This window comes from Chrysochloris asiatica, unplaced genomic scaffold, assembly GCF_000296735.1.
Source record: "Chrysochloris asiatica unplaced genomic scaffold, ChrAsi1.0 scaffold00143, whole genome shotgun sequence".
NCBI lineage: Eukaryota > Metazoa > Chordata > Mammalia > Afrosoricida > Chrysochloridae > Chrysochloris > Chrysochloris asiatica.
In genome coordinates this window covers 6,118,565-6,132,176 of record NW_006408661.1, presented here as the reverse complement: position 1 = coordinate 6,132,176, position 13,612 = coordinate 6,118,565, and the positions used below count along the sequence as shown (strand labels likewise).

The 13,612-nt window shown below is 41.0% G+C and overlaps 1 protein-coding gene across 1 annotated transcript in view; it reads right to left on the bottom strand.

Moving 5' to 3' along the window:
• Positions 1 to 9,572, bottom strand: part of TRIM36 (tripartite motif containing 36) — an 80,155-nt gene extending 70,583 nt beyond the window's left edge. Inside the window, exon 1 of the mRNA XM_006870536.1 lies at positions 9,381 to 9,572. Within this exon, the coding sequence (XP_006870598.1) occupies positions 9,381 to 9,443 (63 nt within the window). The 5' untranslated portion in view covers positions 9,444 to 9,572. The remainder of the gene's footprint in view (positions 1 to 9,380) is intronic.
• Positions 9,573 to 13,612: the final 4,040 nt, after the last annotated feature.

Below are 13,612 nucleotides of genomic sequence, written 5' to 3'. Positions count from 1 at the left end.
ACTTGATGGCACCTAACAACAACAACAACTTTTACATTGATTACATGTATTTTATTTTAGATTTATTTGAAGTTTCTTATGTAAATATGTCCATGCCAGTATTTGCCCTCTGTTCTAAAAAATTAATCTCTAGCCTGAATTTCATGTTTATTATTCACATGCATGTTTTATTGTATGTTTTATTATTATACTTTATCCATGTATAAAAAGCTTACATGGAATTATTTTTATGTCCCTTTTGGGATGAAAGTGTGCCTAATCTAAGTCATGATATATGCATGCCAAAGATGGACAATGAATAAGGAAGACCTGAGAAGAACGGACTCATTTAAATTATGGTGTTGGTGAAGAATAGTGAATATACCATGGACTGTCAGAAGAATGAACCATCTGATTTGGGAGAAGTACAACCAGAGTGTTCCTATGATGCATATGTTATTGTATATTTTATTATTACACTTTATTCATAGTCATAAAACTTGCATAGTATTTTTATTTCACTTTCTGGATTAAGGTACACTGCAGAAGAACAAACAAATCTTGTCAGCAAAAAAGAGAAAAACTCAACAAGATAGCTTGACAGCACTTGCAGCCATGAACTCAAACATAAGAACAACTGTGAGGATGGTGCAGGCCCAGGCAGTGTTTTGTGTGTGTATGTGTGTGCACGGGGGAACAAATGAGTAGAAACAGACTCGACGGCACCTAAAACAACAACATCATACTGTAAATACCTTTGTACAAAAATTTATAGTTCAAGATTGTAAAAAGTTTGTTTGTTTTTTTAAATTCACTTTTAACCATTTCTTTATTAATGTACCTTGGGCAAAATTTTACAGAGTGAATTAGTTTTCCATTTAACAGTTTGTTCACATTTTATTTCTTGATATTCGTTGCAATCCCCTAAACGTAACAGTCATCTTCCCACTTCCTCCCTGCATTTCCCATCTCCACTCGGCTTTCTTTCCTTCTCCTTCCTGAATCCAGAGCTTTCTTTTTGTATCAATGCTGCCCTCTTGTTCTTTTATTGTTGTTGGTATTAGAGTACATTCATCCCTGGTGTTATTATTCACTTTAGGTCAGTTTCTTGTTTAGCTATGCTGGCATGGCACTGTAGGACAGGCATTGAACTGCTAACAACAAGGTCTACGATTCAAATCATCAACCACTCTTCAGAAACCCTATGTAAGGCTGCTATGAGTGGAAGGTGACTGGACAGTCCTTAACAACAACAACATTGTTTGGCTCAAAGTCGAACCCTGGAAGTGGGTATAGTTCCCAACTTAGAGAGTGTGCTCAAGGACTACAGTCTCCAAGGTGCCCTTAGTCTCTATCAGACCAGTAAGTCTTATCTTTTTACAATTTTGTATTTTGTTCTACTTTTTCTCCCTCCCTATCTGCTAAGGATCTTCTATTGTGATCCTGACTAGAGCTCTTGGTATGGGTAGCCAGGGACCATCTAGTTCTTCTGGTCTCAGGGGAATGGAGGCTGTGTGAACAGTGACTATGGAACCACAGGAAATGGGAAGTACTTTCTGGTTTTTCTGTTGATTTTAGTTGCTATTTCAAACTGAATTATGTGCCCCCAAAATAATAGTCCACTTGCTTAGGCCACAAGTCTCATGTTATGATGTAATTACCCTTCATTTGTGATCTGATGGTATTAGTCTCTGAGTTGTAAATCCTAACCTCTATGATATTAATGCTATCACTCATGGGCCTCACCAGACAGTATACACAGCAATCCTATTGACGACATTTATGGGAAGAAACAATGGAGAAGTTCCAAATCATCAGCCAAAACAAAGTCAGGGTCAGATTGTAGAACAGACCATCAATTGCTCCTATGCAAGTTCAGGCTGCAGTTGAAGAAAATTAAAACAAGTCCACAAGAACCAGAATATGATCTTGAGTACAGTCCATTTGGGAGTCCTGATGTGGCACTGTAGGATAAACACAGGATTTCTAATTGCAAGGTTGCTTGGTCAAAGCCACCAGTTGTTCCTTGGAAACCCTATAAAGGGTCACTATGAGTCAGAACTGACTCAACTGCACTTAATAACAACAACATCCTAATTTAGAGTCCATCTCAAGAATAGCTATGATACCTAATTAGACACTAATGACGAAAACCAGAAAACTTGTGGGATGACATCAAGAACGTCATACATGAAAAACGCAAAAGGTCACTAAAAAGACAGGAAAGAAAGAAAAGGCAAAAATAACGTGGAAAAGCTAAAGCAATGAGAAGAAATGATGAAGTAAAAGAACTAAACAGAACATTTCACAGGGCAGCTTAGAAGACAAAGTTATTATAATGAAATGTGCCAAGTACTGGAGTTTAAAAACCAAAAGGGAAGAACATGCTCAGCATTTCTCAAGCTGAAAGAACTAGAGAAAAAATTCAAGCCCCAACATGCAATATTGAAGGATTTTATGGACAAAAGATACATAGTTGTGCCCATTTCAAAGAGAGATAACCCAATGGAACGTGAAAATCATCAAATAATATCATTAGAGTCACATGCAAATTACATTTTGCCAAAGATAATACAAAAATGGATGCAAAAGACAAATAACAGATGCAACAGTACTTTGACAGGGAACTGCCAGAGGGTTCACACCAGATTCAGACAAGGATGTAGAATGAGGGTGTCACTGATGACATCAGAAGGAACTTGGCTGAAAACAGAATACCAGAAAGATGTTTACTTGTGTGTTATTGGCTGTGCAAAGTCTTTGGACTGTGTGGATCATGACAAGCTATGGACAACATTACAAAGAATGGGTATTCCAGAACACTCAATTATGGTTATAAGGAACATAGGTCAAGAGACAGTCATTCGAATAGAACAAAAGGATACTGAAAGGTTTAAATTCAAGAAAATTGTGTGCCAGGGTTGTATTCTTTCACTATACTTATCCAATATGTACGCTGAACAAATGATTTGAGAAGCTGGATTATATGAAGAAGAACATGGCATCAGCACTGAAGGAAGACTCATCAACAACTTGCCATATGCAGATGACAAAACCTTGCTTGCTGAAGGCAAAGAGGACTTAAAATACTGATAAAGATCAAAGACCACAGCCTTCAGTATGGGTTGCACCTCAATGTAAAGATGACAAAAATCCTTACCACTGGGCCATCATTATAAATGTAGAAAAGATTGAAGTTGTCAAAGGCTTCATTTTGCTTGGATCCAATAACAACACTCATGGAAAAAGTAGTCAAGAAACCAAGAGACACTGCATTAGGCAAGTCTGTTGCATAAGATCTCTTTAAAGTATGCAAAAACGAAGATGTCAGTTTAAGAATTAAGATGTGCCTGACCCAAGTCATGGCATTTTTAACAGCCTCACATGTGAAAATTGGACATTGAATAAGGATGGCTGTAAAAGAATTGATGCATTTGAGTTAGAGTGTTGAAGGAGAATATTCAAAGTACCAACGACTGCTAAAAGAACGAACAAATCTGTGTTAGAAGTACAACCAGAATGTTCCTTAGAAGCTAGATGGCGAGACTTTGTCTCTCATACTTTGGACGTATTATCAGGAGGGACCAGTCCTTTTGCCTTTTTTTAAAATCATGCTTGCTAAGATGGAGGGCCAGTGAAAAAGAGGCCACCCTGCAATGAGATGGACTAGCAAAGAGCAGCAGCAATGGACTCACGTGTAGTAATGACTGTGAGGACAGTGCAGGACCAGACAGGGTTTCATTCTGTTGTGCATAAAGTCTCTATGAGTCGAGACCAAATAGACAACACCTAACAACAACAACAGCATGGGCAAAAATTTAAATCATGCATGATGCATCAAAAGAAGATGGAAGGAATAAACAGAGTCACTCACTGTACCAAAAAGAACTGTTGATATTCAATCATTTCAAGAGGTAACATGGGACCAAGAATTGAGTATACTATTGAAGGAAAATGTCTATCCTGCACTGAAAGCACTGAAGAAAAACAAGACTCCAGGAACTGATGGAATACAAATTGAAATGTTTCAACAAACTGTGATGCAGCACTGGAGGCACTCACTTGTCTATGGGAAAATATTTGGAAGACAGTGACCTAAACAATGGATTGAAAGAGATCTATATTTGTGCCCATTCCAAGGAAAGGTGACCCAATGGAATGCAGACTACATCAAACCAATATTATTAATTTTACATACAAACAAAATTTTGTTGAAGATAATTTAAAAATGGTTCCAGCAATACATTCATTAAGAGTGAGCTGCAAGAAATTCAAACCAAATTCAGAAAAGGATGAAGAAGTAGGAATATTACTGCTGACGTCAGGTGGATCTTGGGTGAAAGCAGTGAATACCAGAAAGATGTTTACTTGTGCTTTATTGACTATGCAAAGGTATTCAATTATGTGGATCCTAACAAAGTATGTGAAGAACATTCCAGAAGACTTAATTGTGCTTATGAGGAACTTGTACTTAGAAAAGTAGTTGTTCAAACCGAGTAAGGGGATACTGAATGATTAAAATCAGGAAAGGTGTGTACAGTGTTGCATCCTTTCACTATACTTATTCAATCTGTGAATTGAGCAAATGTCTTAGGCTTTGTTCTCTAGCAAAATCAGTGAAACATATATGTACAAATACAAAGATGTTTATATCAAGAAAATGAATCACAAATAGAAGTGGGAGAGTCCCAAGTCTGGGTCAGATGAACTAAAATAGACAGGAGCAGGCCACTATCCCATATTCAAAGAACCAGAGATCAAGCCATATGCAAGATCCAGAACCAGCAGAAATCAAACAAGCTTTGCATGAGTGTCTAATATATATGAAGCAGGCCACTGCCCCAAGAATCAAGTGGTTACACTGCCTTTCAATCAAGTGGTTACTCAAAGCCAATCATCATAGAGTTCATTTCATAGTATTATATTTCACTATGGGAATAACTATATCTCAAGTGCCAAACCAGTGAGAATCATGGCCCAGTTAAGTTGATACAAAACCATAACTATCACAGCAAATAATCTGAGAAACTGGATTGTATGAAGAACACAATGGCATCAGAATTGAAGGAAGACTCATTAACAACCTGCAATATGCAGATGACAAAACCTTGCTTGCTGAAAGTTAAGAAGACTTGAAATATTTGCTGATGAAGATCAAAGACTACAATCTTCAGTATGAATTATGTCTCAATTAAAAAAAAACAAAAAAAAAACACAAAACAGGAATCCTCACAACTGGAACAATAAATATCACCACAATAAATGGAGAAAAGATTGAAGTTATCAAAGACTTCATTTTGTTCAGATCACCCATCAACGCTCATGGAAGCAGCAGTCTTGAAACCAAATGACATATTGCATTAGGTATTTCTTCTGCACAAGATCTTTTTAAAGTGTCCAAGAGTAAAGATGTCAATTTGAGGACTAAGGTGCACCTGACATAAGTCACAGTATTTTCAATAGCCTCATATGCATGACTAAGGAAGAATCAATGCATTTGAATTATACTATTGGTGAAGAATATTGAAAGTACCATAGACTGACAGAAGAACAAACACATCTGTCTTAGAAGAAGTATAGCAGAAGTGTTCTTTAGAAGTGAGAATAATGAGACTTCACCTGCCATTATTTGGAATTGTTGTCAAGAAGGACCAGTCCCACAGAAGAGCATCATGCTTGATATAGTGGGATGTCTGCAAAAAATAGAAAGACCTTCAGTGTGATAGACTGACACAGTGGCAGTAACAAAAGGCTTATACATAACAGTAATTGTGAGGCTGGCCCAGGACCAGGCAGTGCTTCTTTCTGTTATGCATACGGTTGCTCTGAGTAGGAATCAACTCCATGACATTTTCATTACCTTTCCGTTCCATTTTTCTGCAAGCTTTTTGAAGCCCCCTCATAGTCTAAATATAATCAAATCTCCATTTTATGATTCCAGAAAAGTGTTTATGGGTGAAGGGATTAGATATATGAAAATGATTAAAAAAAAAATTAAGTAAATCTTTCAAGACACCAAAACAGCCTCTAGACAGTTTAGAAAATACTGTCTTTATTAATCCTATAAATTGATTATAGTTCTAGAAAACTCTGTTTATTCCAGATAATTGAGTTGTAAAAGAAACCTATTAGCAATAGAAAACTTTTCATAGATAAAGACAAGCAGTACATTTACACTGGCTTGCAAACCTCTTGAGAATTAATATAATGACTAGCTTTACTTATAGGACACAGTACTGTTAGATTAGCAGAAAGAGCACAATAGAAGAGGTCACTGTCTACTTTAAATATTAAAGTAATCATCACAGTAGAGTAAAATAAGCTGATCAAGTTTGTCACATGGGTTTCAGATTACCCTACAATGAAAGGCTCACCTCCCACATTCAGAGAACACACAATAACTTAGTTTCATTTGAAAGAATGGGAGGGCAGTGGATTGGAGGTGACAGTGAACTTCCACTTTTTCGCTGTAAAACCTTTTTTAATGTTTGAATATTTTTGCAAAGTGCAAAATATTCAAATGTATTGATTTTATAAAATATTAAAATTATGTATTTTAAATTAGCTAATTTACTGAGTTAAAGAAGTCCAGAATGAAGGTAAGACAACATCTGGGTGGAAATTGAAGGAAATTACGATGCTGGTCAACTCACTGGTCTAAACTTGAAGGGAAGGAGAAGAAGCAGAAAAACTATAGACCAGTTTCACATTGTTCATTACATTACAAATCTGAACTACTTTGTGGAACCTAACACCTCAAAGGAAAATAAAGCAGTCAAACTCAAGAGTCTACTATTCCATAGCTAATACTTACAGAGGTATTGAATGTTCAAATTCTGTATAATCACACAAAACTGTGGTTTAGGGTGGGGCATGAGGAAAGTGAGCAGGGTGTAAGCTTGAGCTGAGGTGATGAAGATACTATTCATGAGGAGGTGGGGGTGGGGAAGACAGAGGGAACAACCATTCTAGAGTCTTACTGTGAGAGCCTGCTTTCCAATCTCAAAGGTCTCTAAGGGACCTAGAGTCTCTCTTAATTTTGAAGTCAGCTGAGAATGTTCCTGTGTTTGCTTGCAAGTCTTTTTGTTGCTGTCACGTGAAGATAATTCAAAAATGGTGCTTATCCATCCAGTGTTTATCCTACAGCACCACACCAGGACTCCACTTGCAAGCCTACTGCTGCTATAGAATGAAGAGGACCTGCCTAGGGACAGAAACTCAGTATTGCTGATTACAGTGAACATATGCTAGTGAATACAATGCCATTTGGAGAGGTTTGGTTTTGTTCACAAATCAAGAGTTTTATAAAGTGTTAAGAGTTCACTAATGGCTCTGTCCTACCTCCCTATTTCATAATCACCTGTACTATTGTTAGCAGATCCTGGGTCCAGCCCAGAGCTATTCACTCAGAATTTCAGGTTGTGCCTGAAACAGCAGGAAAACACTAACCAACTACTACAGTTATGCTTTACTTTAAAGAATGCCTGAAGACTACACGCCTAAATTCATCTATCATCAGCCTAAATTCATCTATCATCCCATTCCTGAAGCCATCATAGTCTATTTATTTTGCAATGAACAAAAGGTATCCTCTTCCCTCTCCTTTCCCAACAACGTTCCCAAACAGAAATTTACTCGGTCTTGCTGTGGGCCCCGTGCTTTGGAAGACTCTCCTCTGATCCTGTACCTCTTTGCCCAGGGCCAGCCCTTCTTTCTGGAATTTTCTTGGGATACAAAGGGCCCCGAGTTTCCCACTCCAATCTGTTCAGATTCTGCTTCCAGTGCTGTGCACGCCTTTCCTCAGAGTTTGTCTTCTGAGAGTGGAGAAGGCTGCGGGGTGCCACTAGGCCTGGGGGTGGCCAAGGAGCTGCTGTTTGGGGTGACGTGGACCTTGGATATGTGGGACCAGGTTTCCCCCATGCATGTGCAGAAAGGTCCATCAAGGTGCAGGATAGAGCACGAGACAGGAAAAAAGGAGGCACAGAGACCTCTGGGTAGGTAAGGGGAAGGAGGGATTGCAAATTGCTGAGCTGCCAAAGGCACAGATTTCACCTTAAAGATGTTATTTAATAGTCTATTCTGGATGTGTGTGTTCAGTGTTTGCAGAATAGGAAGGAATTCGAGGGGCGGGGTGTGTGTACGGTTAGCTTTGGAAGCTTTAGGCTGAGAATATATTAAAACTGGTTCTGCATCCCCGAGAACCGCAGGACCTTTTATATCTGCAGAGTAAGGGTTACGAGATGTGAGACAAGTTGGTGCTCACTCCAGAACCACATGGCCTAGGGTTGCAGAACCATCTTTCTCCCTTTCGATGGCGGCATGCTGACAGTTTCTCCTCTGTGTCATCACCTCTTCTTGACCCTCTACGTTCAAAATGCAAATGCAGAAGCCATTACCCGCTCTCTCGCTGCCTGATAGTGCAGACTGAAGCAGCCAAACAGCCCAGGAAGCCTTGCGCCCTTTACAGTCTGGCATTTCTCAACACCTCCCGCCTGCAAACCACTCAGAGCAAGCCGGCACTCTAGGCAGTTTTCTGGAAGGCTGCGCAGAACCCAGCCTCCCCTCCCGCAACGCTTTCTACCAGGCCGAGGGCGTGGTCCCGGAGCGCCCCGACGGCGCCAGCCGGGTTCCGAAAGGACTCCACGACAGGTGCCGGGCTGTGCTCCGGCTCTTCCAGCCTCCCCCACTCCCCTTCTAAAGAAGACGTTTGAAATTTTCCCCGGCCTGGGGCAGGGGCAAAGGATCTAAAAAGACCGGTGAAATGGCGTTAAATGGAAATTAAGCCCCATTTACCAGTCACACAGTTTGACTCGATGCTGAACTTGATCCCGCCCACTGGGACTGTTCTCCCACGGGTCCGACCTTCCCCTCCGCGCTCAGTGCAGGGCGAAGCAAAACACCCACTCCAAGTTAACACGCTTAGCCGAGGGACCCTCGATCAACGCCGGGACCTGCTCCCAATCTTTGGACGATCTGTCGACATCGTTGCAGCCCCATCACCGCCCAGCTGGCCCCAAATATGTTTGAAAAGTCCCCCTAGGCTCGTTTCAGAGACATCGCTTAGTAAATAAAGGGCATCTACTTTGCATTCTTGAATCCTAGTGTGGCGCTGTAGGATAAGCACTTGACTACTAACCATGAGGTTGGCAGTTCAAACCCACCATTCCCTCCTTGGAAATCCTATACAGGGTTGCTATGAGTCAGAATGGATTCGACAGCAATTAACAACAACAACTTTGCATTCTGCAGCTACTGGGAACTCCATGCTCTGAGCGCGCGGAGCCCCAGGGTTCCAGCTCCCGCCTCCCTGGGCCGCTGGAGTGGACCCAGACGCACACAGCTACAGGCCAGGTAGTGCCCCTTTGGCGCCCAGTTCGCGGCACCGCGCGCCCAGAACTTACCTTGCCTTTAGTTAGCAATTCCATGATGTAGCCAAATTCACTTATCTCGCTGGACTCAGACATGGTTTCGACACTTCACAAACTAGGGATGACCAAGGCGGGTGCATCAAATTTGCCTATTTTTCCTCTCTCTCTCTTTCTCTGTTTTCAGTCTGAGTTTTGCCAAGCACCTTGCCGGTGCGCCGTTAAGCAAGAAAAGTAAAGGAGCGGAGAAAAAAGACAAAAACGGGGTTTGAGTAGGATGAAGGCCATAGAAGGCCACCCGGCAGCCACGTCCGGCGTAGCTGGCCCCAGATGCAGCGGTCGGAGGAGCACGACCTAACGGAACAAACGAGGGTGGCGGCGGCGGCGGTGGCTGTGAAACCCTCACCAGGCGGAGCTCAGCGCGCAGAGGCCCCGCCTCCTCGGGGGTCGCGGCCGGCGCCTCCCGCCCTGGTGGGATCGATGAAGAGACAAACAAACGCACACAAAGCCTATCCGCACCCCGCACCCCGTACCACCGGGCGATTCCAGCCGGTAGACTCAGGCTGACTGGTTAGAGCGTCGCCTAATCTGGTGTAGGTGAAGGCAGCCATCCTGGGCTGTCAGCCTGAGGATCAGGAAAAGCCCTTCACAGTGTCTGGAGGTGCGAGGGCAGAGAGAATTGAATGCAGAGGAGGCACAACAAAGGATCTGGCTGCCTGCGCCGGAAAAAAATTAATAAATGAGGGCCCAGGAAATGGCAACGCCGCATCCCAAGTCGGCCTTCCTGAAATCTAATAGGGTAGCATAGATCAATCCCAGCGCTTCTGAGATGAGAACAAGGATTGTTTTTTAAACGCTCTAAGTGTATAAGGTCGATTGTATCTCCTTTCCTCTTGATACTCAACTTTCTCCTAAAAAAAAAAGCATTCATGCCAGCAAGGTCCCAGAGCAAAGCACTCTAACCCTTAGTTAAGACTAACACACGTTTCTAATTATTAGTTCCACTGACTGAGTTAAACATTCTGTACATGTTTCTCACATTTTATACTTCTTTTTAAAAACAGAACCTTCCCTAGGAGGCTACAGCTGAAAAGGCCTCTCAGTCTTACCTCTTCATTTCCACCTCACAATCGTTTCTTCTCTTGGAGAGAAAACTTGGCTGAAAAAATTATGTCCTAGTTTATTACTCTACTCTAGACAGTAGTCTCTTATCTTTCGTGACAAGGAAGAATTCGATAAGGGCTTGAGTTGTTTCTACATACACACAAATCATTCGTTGATCATTAGATAAGACACAATTACAAGATTTGCTATAAGAGTGAGACCACTTTCTGCAGGTTAGCAGAAATTGCACTGGGACCTAGTGTAGAAAAGACCTATGTTGTAAGTCCATCCACAAAAGTTTTAGAGTCCTGGTATGGCTCTGTACCATATGCACTGGACTGTTAACCACAAGGTCGGTGGTTCAAACCCACCAGCCTGTCCTAGAAAGCTCTATACAGGGTAACTATGAGTCAGAACCAAGTCTCCAGCACTTAACAACATAGGATTTTTGCAGACACGATTAAGACAATAAGATTTCTCTTGTTCACCTCTTGTTTTGACCCTTTTCCAATTTTCCTCTTTACCCCAGAAATTCAAAAGTCCATCCATAATTTCTTTTCTTTTCTTTTTAATGAACATCCCTGCTGAAAGCTTGCTTCAGTCTTGTTCCTTACTTGTTTTTCTATTGAACTTTGTTCTTTCTTCATTGTTGCTTTACTCTAGGATCTGGTGCTAATAGCCTAAGAGAGCAATCAGTTAATAATGTGCTAGATGTTAACAGTTGGGGCTCTAATAGCAGATAGGACACAATCACAGTGCTTCTTGGGTGTTATTGCTTAAAAGCGTCTTGTCCTTCTCAGGTGCTGTAGAACCTCATGTATGTTCTGTGCTTCCTTCAAGGTCACTTCTCAACCTTAAAGAAAACTAGTAAAATTCAAATAAGGTCTATGGTGGTTGCTGTGGAGTCGGTTCCAACTCGTAGCGACCCTGTATAGGGTTTCCAAGGCTGTAAAATCTTTACGGAAGCAGAAGGCCTCATTGTTCTGCTAAGGAACAGCTGGTAGTTTCAAACTGCTGACCTTAAGGTCAGCAGTCCAACCTGTAACCACTACGCTACTAGAGCTACATAAATAAGATCTATAGCATTCATGAAGTCCTGGTGTGGCGCTCTGGGTTAATGTGCCAGACTGCAAAGCCGTTTGAACTGCAAGATCGGCGGTTCAAGCTCACCTGCTGCTCCTCGGAAACCCTATACAGGGTCTCTATGGGTCAGAACTGACCCGACAGCACTTATCAACAACATAGCATTCATAAATGGATTACTCCTTAGTATTAGCAAGATTTGCCAGATTGCCAGCTATATTGCTCTAAAAGTGAAAGTATTTCACACCCAGCATGTACTCTGGCATATGATAAAAATCATATTGTTAGAACTAGAAGGGAACCTTAACTAATCTTATTTCTGCATTATAAGCAAGAAGACAAATAAAGGCAGAAAGATACAAAGGGACATGTTGTTGTGTGCTATTGAGTTGATAGACTCCTAGTGACCGACTCATAGATTGAGTAGATTTCCTCCTGGTATAGTACTGTGGGTTAATAAACTAGATTCCAGAGTCGGTTTGAACTGCAAAGTTGGCAGTGCATTAACCCATAGTGTCACACCAGGACTTTCCAGTTAGCAGGCTAGTACTTAACCATTGTATCATCAGGGTTCCTTCCAAGTTTTTTCCCTTATAAAAGTTTCTGCCAAAATCCCAGCCATTGACCTCCACTTGTACCTTCTTTGTGAGAACTGGGAAGTGTCCACCTCTACCTTCAAGAAGTCTGGGGAGGTAATTATTTGTTCTGGGGAAGTAATTATTTGTTCTGGGAATACTGACATCCTAAATAAAATCAAGGTTCTGTTAGTAAGAAAGGAGAGAGAGATATTGGGTAGGAAACTATGAGTTTTTATTTTATTGTTGTTGTTGTTGTTGGTAAGTGCCGTTGAGTCGGTTCCAACCCATAGCGACCTTGTATAGGGTTTCCATGGAGTTTCTGATGAGTTTGAACTGCTGACTTTGTAGTTCAAACTGACTTTGCAGTCCAGTGCATTAACCCACAGCACCATACCAGGACTCCCTTGGTAAGTGTATTCAACTTTGTGAGTTTCAATTTTCTCTTCTATAAATTGACTGATTAGAACTAAATGGTTTCTTTCTTGTTTTTAATGCTTAAGATCTTTGATTCAGGGATCCTTTTGCTATTTGGCAGCACTAGTTGCCACTTTCCTTTATTAAAAAAAACAAAACAAAAAAAACCCAAAACGTTGCTATTATAAAAGGTCTGTCAACCTAATCACTTGCTACCAGTAAGTATTCCTAGCAAAATACCAAGATGGTGGTCAGGGCAGGGGTCTTAGAATCAGTTACTGCAGTGACCCACTGCAGAGTCCAGTATTAGAATATGGTTGAGTCCTGTGTATTCACTCAGATTCCTGGTAGAATTTACCACTCTTGATTGCTGTCAGTATGTGAACAGCACTGCAGAGCATTAAAGACCTTTCAAAGATGATACAGGCATACAACACATAGGCCACTTTTAAATTTCCCTGAATTTCTTTGCACTTTAAAGACACAGGATCAGACTGTCAAGACAAATCATATAGAAGTCTTCATTTCTCTTTGAAGAACAAAATTAGATTAAAATCACAGAGGTTAATATCACACTTATAACAAGTAGGAAAAAAATTGATTTCTCTAAAAATAAAAATGAAATTAACTAGCATGACAGATGCTGCTTCATAGGAAACTTCCCCACCTAAGAGCAAGACCTTTAATAGAGGGATTATGAGATGTGTGAATTTTTCACACTGAAAAGACCAGCAATACTAAAAAGCCCCTTGCTGGGGTAAATCTGCTAATTGCGAATTTCTATCTAATGGAGAAAAAAATTTCAGTATAACTGCTCTATTGCCATGTTAATTGTTGAAATAATTGTAGCCTATGGTTACGAATCAGACTGTTAACCACAAGGTCAGCAGTTCAAAACTACCAGCTGTTCCACAGGAGAAAATGAGGCTTTCTGCTCCCGTAAAGATTTGCAGCCTCGGAAACCCTGAACAGGGTCGCTATGAGTCAGAACTGACTCCACGGCACATAACAACAACAACATGGTGCTGCAGGTTAATGTGCTGTATTGCAAGGTCGGTTTGAACCACAAGGTCACGCGGTTCAACCTCA